We start from the raw sequence: 9520 nt of genomic DNA, 5'->3' as shown, positions 1-9520 counted from the left end.
CCGGGCCTCAACCTTCCTTTCCTTCCTTGACGTCCCAGGGCACCCTCCCGCCCCGCTTCCGTCCCCAAGCACCACTGCCCCGAGGCCCAGCAGCATCCCTGCACCCGCCGAGGCCGAGGCCTGGAGCCCCCGGAAGTTGCCATCCTCAGCCTCCACCCTCCTCTCCCCAGGTAAGAGGGCCCGGTTGTTGGGCTCGGTGGACCCAAAGAAGGGCCCACCTTGACCATGGCCACGGCTGTAGACCCTGCTGCTGGTCTCTGCCTGCCTCTCACTGGTGTCTTTATGAAGCTTTTCCAGGCTCCCAGACCCATTCAGGGCCTGAGCTCGGCCTGGTCCCAAGCCCTGCTTCCCTGCGGCCTCCACCGCCATCTCCAGCCCCTTCCTCTACCAAGGTAGGTGTCCCCTGCCCCCTAGGGAAGATTCGAGACAAGGAGGAAGGAATTCAGCCTTTGGTGTACCACAGAGCCGCAGTCAGCCAAGCTGGGTCAGCTGGGAGGCAGCTGTGGTGGGGACAGCCTGGAGCCTTCGGCAGAAGGGAGGAGACAGGGGGACCCCACCTGATCCAGGCTCTCTTTCCACAGCCAGGCCCAGAGAGCTCGGTGTCCCTCCTGCAGGGAGCCCACCCCTCTCCATTTTGCTGGCCCCTCTGTGAGATTTCCCAGGGCACCCACAACTTCTCAGAGGAGCTCAAGATCGGGGAGGGTGGCTTTGGGTGCGTGTACCGGGCAGTGATGAGGAACACCGTGTATGCTGTGAAGAGGCTGAAGGAGGTGAGTGTCGCACCCTGGCAGGGACCCTGGAAGGCCATCAGACAACCCTCACTCACTTCTCCAGCCTTTCCCCCTCGCTTCCCCACACAACTCCTTCAGCCCTCATTCCGGCACAGGGTCCCTGGCCCCTTGGTTGTTCTGGGCCTCAGGCACGTGGCACTGGTGGCCTGAAGGCCTTCGCTTCGAGAGCCTCACCCTGCCCGTCTTCCCTGCCCCTTCCCCCACCGCACCCTGGGGGCTGCAGGACGCTGACCTGGAGTGGACTGCAGTGAAGCAGAGCTTCCTGACCGAGGTGGAGCAGCTGTCCAGGTGAGGCCAGATGGGGAGCCACACCAGGTCCCGTGGGGCTTCAGACCACACACTACACGACTGGCTCCCTTGGGCGCCTGAGGCCTGCCAGGCCCAGGCAAGCTGAGGCCCCAGCCAGGGCTGCCCACCCAGTCTGGCCTGATGGAAAGTGCTCCCCTTTTTCAAACAGGTTTCGTCACCCAAACATTGTGGACTTTGCTGGCTACTGTGCTCAGAACGGCTTCTACTGCCTCGTGTACGGCTTCCTGCCCAACGGCTCCCTGGAGGACCGGCTCCACTGCCAGGTAGGCTCACCTGGCCCGGCACGCTTCCGAGGACCCAAAGCACTCCTGACACCTGGCTGGAGCCGGGCGCGGGGCCTGGGGCTTTTAGCCTGTGTGAGCGGGTCCTGCTAGCAGGCCAGGCCTGCACTTCCAGCTCCCCAGCAGCACCCCGCTCAGGATTTGGCCCATGGTGGGGTCACTTTTTTTTGAGGTGGAGTCTTTCTCTGTCACCCAGGCTGCAGTGCAGTGGTGTGATCTCAGCTCACCACAACCTCCACCCTCCGGGTTCAAGCAATCTTCCTGCCTCAGCCTCCCGAGTAGCTGGGACCACAGGCATACACCACCACACTTGCCTAATTTTTGTATTTTTAGTAGAGATGAGGTTTTGCCATGTTAGCCAGGCTGGTCTCAAACTCCTGACCTCAAGTGGTCTGCCCACCTCAGCCTCCCAAAGTGCTGGAATTACAGGTGTGAGCTACCGTGCCTGGCCTGGCCCACTGTTTTCTATAGAGCTCTTCCCCAGGCCCCTCCCCTTTGCAAGCGGAGTAGCTGGAGGGTCTCATCAGCAAGCCCCGGAGGCAAGGGGGTCTGGGGCTACCAGCTGGACCAGCCAGCGCTGCCGGAGGACCCCCTTGCCTCCTCCGGCATACTGTGTTTGGGGAGAGTGGGAAGAATGCCTTCAAGGACTTCCCGACCACCCAGGGACAAAGGGATGAGCCCTGGGAGCCTATGCCCAGCAGATTCTATTGAACATGTCCCCAGCCACTGCCCAGCCTTGAATGCTTTGACAAGCAGCCAGAGTAGCTTAACAAGTGCAGGTCACGGAGACTTCGCTCCTCGTTTTCCAGAAGGGGGAAACTGAAGCCTAGAGAGTGAAGTGGCTGTTCCAGGCTGCACGGTGACAGATAGAAGGTTGGTTGGGATCAAGGAACGGCCACCCAGCAACCTCCCCTGTCCCCATTTGCCGCCCCAGACCCAGGCCTGCCCACCTCTCTCCTGGCCTCAGCGACTGGACATCCTTCTGGGTACAGCCCGGGCAATTCAGTTTCTACATCAGGACAGCCCCAGCCTCATCCATGGAGACATCAAGAGGTGAGGAGGGGCCCATGAGAACTGCAGGGGCAGGGCCTGCAGCAAGGGGGGCCCCGTCCCGTCAATGTGGGGATCAGGCATGGCCTAGGACCTCAACACCCGGTATGGCACAGGTGTGGAAACAGGCCAAGGATGGGCCCCACTGATGAGCAGAGGCCCCCAGGCGGCTGGAGTACTCAGGGCAGTGCCAGCACTTTCTGTGGGCAAGGCACTGGGCTGGCAGCCTCAAGTCCAGCCTTACCTAAGCCGGGCAGGTGTAGGAGCTAGGACTGGGCTGACGCCACTGTCTTCCCTCCCCAAGTTCCAATGTCCTTCTGGATGAGAGGCTGACACCCAAGCTGGGAGACTTTGGCCTGGCCCGGTTCAGCCGCTTTGCCGGGTCCAGCCCCAGCCAGAGCAGCACGGTGGCCCGGACGCGGACAGTGCGGGGCACTCTGGCCTACCTGCCCGAGGAGTACATCAAGACAGGAAGGCTGGCTGTGGACACGGACACCTTCAGCTTTGGGGTGGTGAGCCACTGACCCCTCTGCTGGCTCAGAGGAGGAGAAGCCACAGGCAGGCAGAGGTGGGGGCCGCAGAGTGCACTGCGGGCCAGGGGCCATCTGCCAGGACCCCAAGAGGCTGCAGCTCCAGGGCCCCCCTCCCTCCGAGGCTCTCCTCCTCACCCTGCACCTAACTGTGTGTTTGTAATTTGTCTTCGAATGGGCCCTCCAAGTCGCCTGAGCTTCAGTCCCATAACATCTGGCTCTGCCTTTGTCCACACCTTTGTCAGGCCCGATCCATGTCCACACCAGAGGCCTCTTCCCTGCCAAGGCCACTGCCATGCTCTCCCTCTTCCCTCTCTCCAGGTGGTGCTCGAGACCCTGGCTGCTCAGAGGGCTGTGAAGACGCACGGTGCCAGGATCAAGTATCTGGTGAGCCCCCTGAGGCGGGGCCAGGCGGGGACACACAGCTGCTGGCAGCCAGCAGGCACAGCCCCAGCGATGGGGATGATTGGGGCGCAGTGCCCATGGATGCCTCTGCTGCCACAGTGGCCGCATTTTTGAAAGTTGGCAGGGCCTCAAACAACTCCGTTTACCTTGCTGAGGACAAACCTGTTTGCCTGCAGACACTATGAGCCTTGTACAGACCCCATCTGGGCTGGGGGCAGGGGGAGGGGCGGTCCCAGGGCGCTGGGTAGAGAAGCAGGCCCCGAGGAACCTCCTGGGCCCTAGCAGGCTGCAGCTGAGCTCTCCACGCCGTGCAGGGCAGCCTGAGCTGCCTCATACTCTTACTCCACTCTGTCTGCCTCACCATGGACTGTGGTGGGGCCAGGAGACTGGAGACCTGGGTTTTAGCCCCAGCCTGATAGTGGCCTTCCAGCAAATTCCTGCTCCCCTCTGGGCCTGTTTTCCCATATGCAAAACAGACTTCACAGAATGTGCTCAGCCAGTAATTGCTTCACTGCTTCTCCTCCTGTTTGGGGCTGTTCCTGTGTGCTGTGGGGTCTCCATCAGGATTCAGCCCCGCTGAGAACCCAGGAGCCGGGCTCAAGCCCTCCTTCCTTTCCCCTCCGCGTCCATCCATCCATGCATTCTGCTGAATAAGCGCAGCAGGCTCCTTGGGGGTCCTTGGACTTTCCCACTTGCTCCCCACCCTGCAGCCAAAGTGCTCTTTTCAAAGGCCCCTTTGCATTTTCTCTGCTCTTGGGGTGAAGGCCCAATCCCTTATGTGGTTGACCCCACAATGCCCCAGGTCCCCAGGACTCGGGGCGCTCCCTGCCACCTGCTTCACAGCCTTAGTATGTGCTGTTCCCTCTGCGAGAAAAGCCACCGCCCACCCTGGCTGTTCCTCCTGGTCTGTCTGATCTCAGAACTGGAGATGGCCTCTGGTCCTGTTTCCACCCCCAGGGTGCCTCTCTCTGCGGGGTGCCTCTCTCTGTCAGGTGCCTGTGGGGTGCCTCTCTGTGGAGCATCTCTCTGTGGGGTGCCTCTCTCTGTGGCACACCTCTGTGGGGTACCTCTTTTGCTTTGGGGTACCTCTCTGTGGGGTACCTGTCTATAGTGTACCTCTCTCTGGGTTCTTCTCTCTCTGTGGGGTACCTGTCTCTGGGGTACCTCTCTGTGGGGCACCTCTCTCTGGGGTACCTATCTCTCTCTAGGGTACCTCTCTCTCTCTAGGGTACCTCTCTCTCTGTAGGATACCTCTCTGTGGGGTACCTCTCTGTGGGGTACCTGTCTCTGTGGGGTACCTCTCTCTCTAGGATACCTCTCTCTCTGTGGGGCACTTTCCTTCTCGGCTCTGCCCTCTCAGGCTACTTCATGCCTCAGACCCCGGCTCCTGGGTCACTTCCTCAGGTCCTGGTAGAATGCTCCATGGGCCTCTCCCCCACCAGGAAGTCAGATCTGTCAAACCAGGGCCCAGGGTTCTGTTTGTTCCTGTATGCCTAGAGCCCAGAGCACCACTGGTCCACAGTAGGTGTTTAATAAATCTCTAGAAGCTACTCGGGAGTCTGAGGCAGGAGGATCACTTGAGCCTGGGAGTTGGAGACCAGCCTGGGCAACATAGCAAGATAGGCATGGTAGTACACACCTGTAATCCCAGCTGCTTGGGAGACTGAGGTGGGAGGATCACTTGAGCCTGGGAGGTTGAGGATGCAGTGAGCCACGATTGCACCACTGCACTCTAGCCTGGGTGACAGAATGAGTCCCTGTCTCAAAAAAAAAAAAAAGTAAGTTGTAGAAAGACCAAGAGCTGTGGCACAGTGTCTCACACCTGTAACCCCAGCACTTTGGGAGGCTGAGGCAGGAAGATCACTTGAGCCTAGTTGGAGACCAGCCAGGCCAACATAGCGAGACCCCATCTCTTTTTTTTTATCAAAAAAACAAACACCATAGGATTGAGTGACAAGGACTTGAGGATTGCAGCTGTAGGTGTGGCCACCTGGTAGCCATATTCACATTATGTATCCCACAGAAAGACCTGGTGGAAGAGGAGGCTGAGGAGGCTGGAGTGGCTTTGAGAAGCACCCAGAGCACACTGCAAGCAGGTCTGGCTGCAGATTCCTGGGCTGCTCCCATCGCTATGCAGATCTGCAAGAAGCACCTGGACCCCAGGCCCGGGCCCTGCCCACCTGAGCTGGGCCTGGGCCTGGGCCGGCTGGCCTGCTGCTGCCTGCACCGCCGGGCCAAAAGGAGGCCTCCTATGACCCAGGTAGCCAGCTGCCCACTGGGATGGGGTGGCCAGCAAGAAAGCCCGCATTCCAGGCCCTGCTCTGTATTGACCCCATCTCAGCACCTGCTAGGTCTCTCTGGAGTCTCCACACATTTCTTACTTGCCCTTTGGTTCTGTTTGGGGCAGGGCCTCTCTGAACTGAGGGTCCCGGGCAGTCCTGCTTTGCGGAGCCCAGCTCTGACCCCACTTCACAGAGAAAGAAGGAAAGAGCTTCTGCAGTGCCCCCTGCTGGGCGCACTGCACCACTGCATCTGCCTTTTTCTGTCCCCTCCCTAGTACCCCACCTCTTCTCTGGCCCCGTTTGAGGGCAGTGGGGCAGTGAGATTCACTTTGTAGAAGAGAAAGAGGTCATTCTCAGTCCTTGCCTTTGGCAGCCGCGGTTCTTAGCACTCCCTGTGACGGGAACAGAGGGGCGAGGGGCAGAGCGTTCCCAACTGCAGGGTATACCGTTTTAGAGCCCCAAGGCAGGTCACGGATGGCCTGGAGCATCCCTGTGGTTTGCCCACGGGGTGACCGGCCAGGGCTGCCATCTCACCCTGAGAGTCCCTCTTTTCCACTTGCAGGTGTACGAGAGGCTAGAGAAGCTGCAGGCAGTAGTGGCGGGGGTGCCTGGGCATTTGGAGGCCGCCAGCTGCATCCCCCCTTCCCCACAGGAGAATTCCTATGTGTCCAGCACTGGTGGTGCCCACAGTGGGGCTGCCCCATGGCAGCCCCTGGCAGCACCATCAGGAGCCAGTGCGCAGGCAGCGGAGCAGCTCCAGAGAGGCCTCAACCAGCCTGTGGAGAGTGACGAGAGCTTAGGTGGCCTCTCTGCTGCCCTGCGCTCATGGCACTTGACTCCGAGCTGCCCTCTGGGCCCAGCACCCCTCGGGGAGGCCAGCTGTCCTCAGGGGGACACCGCAGGAGAATCGAGCTGGGGGAGTGGCCCAGGGTTCCGGCCCACAGCTGTGGAAGGTAGCTGGGGAGATGGGTTCCCAGGAGAGGGACCAGGGCCTCCTTGGGCCAAAGCCTCTGTAGTCCCCACCCCAGCCTTCTAGAAGAGAACCAGGGCCGGGTGGTCAGCTCGCTGTGTCCTTAGCAAGCCTGGTTTCCCCTCCCCAGGCCACGTCCTCCCCAGGTGGAGCTTGCTCCCCAGCCCTCTCCCAACCCCATTCCTGAAGGCTGGGAACAAGGAGTGCTCTGTCCCGGGTAGCCTGAGAGCTGGGCCCTGCCCTTGGACTTCTCTGAGGAATTCAGGCCTGAGGCCAGGGAGGCAGGGTGCTAGGCTGGGGGTTGGGGAGACGCAGCATGAGGCTAAGGGAGTGCTATCTCCACCCCAGGACTGGTCCTGGGCAGCTCTGCATCGTCATCATCAGAGCCACCGCAGATTATCATCAACCCTGCCCGACAGAAGATGGTCCAGAAGCTGGCCCTGTACGAGGATGGGGCCCTGGACAGCCTGCAGCTGCTGTCGTCCAGCTCCCTTCCAGGTGCTGCCGCCCGGGCTGGCCTCTGGGGTGCTCAGGCGCATCCGTGCCAGCCCCAAAGAGCAGAGTGTCTGTCCCAGCTGCGCTGAGGGCGTGGGGCAGCCGGGCAGGCCACTGGCTCTGGCGACCTCTGGAAGCCCAGCTGGCCCCACATGCCTCCCTTAGCAAGACCCTGGCCCACTCCCTCCCTCCTGACAGTAACCCCTCCTTTAGCCCGAGGGCGCTTGCCCCACTCTGCTTTCAGGAAATTAGGAAGCCCCAGCAGGAATTTTCCATCCCGGGTACTATTTGAAGAACCACTGCTTAGGAACCCTCAGCTGGGTGAGGTGGCTCATGCCTGTAATACCAGCACTTTTGGAGGCCGAGGTGGGAGGATCACTTGAGCCCAGGAGGTAGAGACTACAGTGAGCCGTGATCTAGCCACTGCACTCCAGCCTGGGAGACAGAGCCAGACCCTGTCTCAAAAACAAACAAACAAAACCCCTCAATTCCCACGAACGCCCCAGGAGATGAGGGAGTATGGCCCAGCCCTTGAGCCAGGGCTTCTGGCAGTGGGGGAGCCTCCCCGATTTGCTAAGCGGACTTTCCTCTTCCTTCTGTAGGCTTGGGCCTGGAACAGGACAGGCAGGGGCCCGAAGAAAGTGATGAATTTCAGAGCTGATTTGTTCACCTGGGCAGATCCCCCAAATCCGGAAGTCAAAGTTCTCATGGTCAGAAGTTCTCATGGTGCACGAGTCCTCAGCATTCTGCAGGCAGTGGGGGCGGGGGCCTATACCCGCGGGGGAGAGAAGGCGGTGGCCCTGCTGTTCTAGGCTCTGTGGGCACAGGCAGGCCGAGTGGAACCCTGCCTCCATGCCAGCATCTGGGGACAAGGAAGGCTGGCATCCAGTGAGGAGGCTGGCGCATGTTGGGAGGCTGCTGGCTGCACAGACCCGCGAGGGGAGGAGAGGGGCTGCTGCGTAGGGGTGTGGAGCAGGGAGCTGGCTCCCCTGAGAGCTAGGCAGGGCGTCCGCAGCCTAGGCCTCTGGCAGCAGCTCTTTGCCCATCTCTTTGGACAGTGGCCACCCTGCACAATGGAGCCGATGAGGCCCAGGGCCCTCCTAGCTGCTTACAATTTGGAAAAGTGTGGCCGGGCACGGTGGCTCACGCCTGTAATCCCAGCACTTTGGGAGGCCAAGGCAGGAGGATCACTTGAGCCCAGTAGGTCAAGACCAGCCAGGGCAACATGATGAGACCCTGTCTCTACAAAAAATGGTTTTAAACAATTAGCCTGGCGTGGTAGCGCACGCCTGTGGTCCCAGCTACTTGGGAGGATCATTTATGCTTGGGAGATTGAGGCTGCAGTGAGCCATGATTGTACCACTGTACTCCAGCCTGGGCGACAGAGCAAGACCGTGTTTTGAAAAGAAAAACCCTGGGAAAAGTATGGCTATAAGTCCTGCGATTCAGTCCTAGCAAGAAGCAAGAATTCTGAGATCCTCCACCTCAGGCCAGTGTGTTCAGGCTTTACCAGGGACCTGTAAGCTGGCCTAATGTGATGGCCTGCAAGTCAGGCTGTCCGTGCGCGCCACAGGCGAGCTCCAAGCCGGGTCAGGCTTTGGAGGCCACAAGCACAGCCTCAGGCCCAGGCACTGATTGTGGCAGAGGGGCCACTACCCAAGGTCCAGCTAGGCCCAAGACCTAGTTACCCAGACAGTGAGAAGCCCCAGGAAGGCAGAAAAGTTGGGAGCATGGCAGACAGGGAAGGGAAACATTTTCAGGGAAAAAACATGTGTCACATGTCTTTAGAAGCAAGTCAGGTTTCATGTAACTTAGTGTCCTCTTGCGTGTCCAAAAGTAGCCCAGGGCTGTAGCACAGGCCTAACAGTGCTTCTGTGTTCAGCCGGGAGTCACACTACATGCCCCCATGAAGCTGGGCATTGGTGAAGTCCAGGTTGTCCTTGAGTAATAAAAACATATGTTGCAATCTCGGGCTGTACTTGTGGACTTTGTTGCACTGAAAGCCTTGAGCTTTCCCAATGCCTTACACCTCAGGGTTCTTGAGTATCCCAGGTCTTGTTACTACTCTGGGCTGGCCACACCCAGTACTTCCGCGTCAGGTTTTTCCTGATGTAGTCCATGTTTTTTATGCTATTCTAAATGGTATCTTTGATTTTCTAATTCATCATGATATTATACAGAAATGCAATTGATGCTGGGTGTGGTGGTTCACGCCTGTAATCCTAGCACTTTGGGAAGCTAAGGTGGGCAGATCACTTTCGCCAGGAGTTTGAGACCAGCCTGGGCAACATGGCGAAACCCCGTCTCTACAAAAAGTACAAAAATTAGCTAGGCATGGTGGTGCATGCCTGTAGTTCCAGCTACTCAGCAGGCTGAGGCGGGAGGATCGATTGAGCCCAGGACGTTG

The 9520-nt window shown here is 59.4% G+C and overlaps 1 protein-coding gene across 1 annotated transcript; it reads left to right on the top strand.

The window, feature by feature from the left end:
• Window positions 1–44: 44 nt before the first annotated feature.
• Window positions 45–9079, top strand: IRAK1 (interleukin-1 receptor-associated kinase 1). Its single transcript, XM_012002284.1, has 13 exons — window positions 45–170; window positions 289–392; window positions 582–770; window positions 1015–1079; window positions 1249–1363; window positions 2316–2434; window positions 2736–2943; window positions 3283–3348; window positions 5390–5626; window positions 6211–6601; window positions 6967–7116; window positions 7716–7944; window positions 8972–9079. Exons 3-12 carry the CDS (start codon window positions 732–734, stop codon window positions 7772–7774), a joined length of 1449 nt encoding a protein of 482 aa, XP_011857674.1. The 5' UTR covers window positions 45–170; window positions 289–392; window positions 582–731; the 3' UTR covers window positions 7775–7944; window positions 8972–9079.
• The last annotated feature ends 441 nt before the right edge of the window (window positions 9080–9520 follow it).

This window comes from Mandrillus leucophaeus, unplaced genomic scaffold (assembly GCF_000951045.1).
Source record: "Mandrillus leucophaeus isolate KB7577 unplaced genomic scaffold, Mleu.le_1.0 Scaffold681, whole genome shotgun sequence".
NCBI classification, from domain to species: Eukaryota; Metazoa; Chordata; class Mammalia; order Primates; family Cercopithecidae; genus Mandrillus; species Mandrillus leucophaeus.
Note: the sequence above shows the minus strand (reverse complement) of the source record. Positions and strands in the feature narration are given on the sequence as shown.

Bases quoted from the DNA above. Each gene is read 5' to 3' on its own strand.
- IRAK1 (XM_012002284.1), top strand. From the start codon at position 732: ATGAGGAACACCGTGTATGCTGTGAAGAGGCTGAAGGAG. The intron at 1,364-2,315 runs GTAGGCTCACCT...TTGCCGCCCCAG, and splicing joins AGGACCGGCTCCACTGCCAG to ACCCAGGCCTGCCCACCTCT. The intron at 3,349-5,389 runs GTGAGCCCCCTG...TGTATCCCACAG, and splicing joins GTGCCAGGATCAAGTATCTG to AAAGACCTGGTGGAAGAGGA.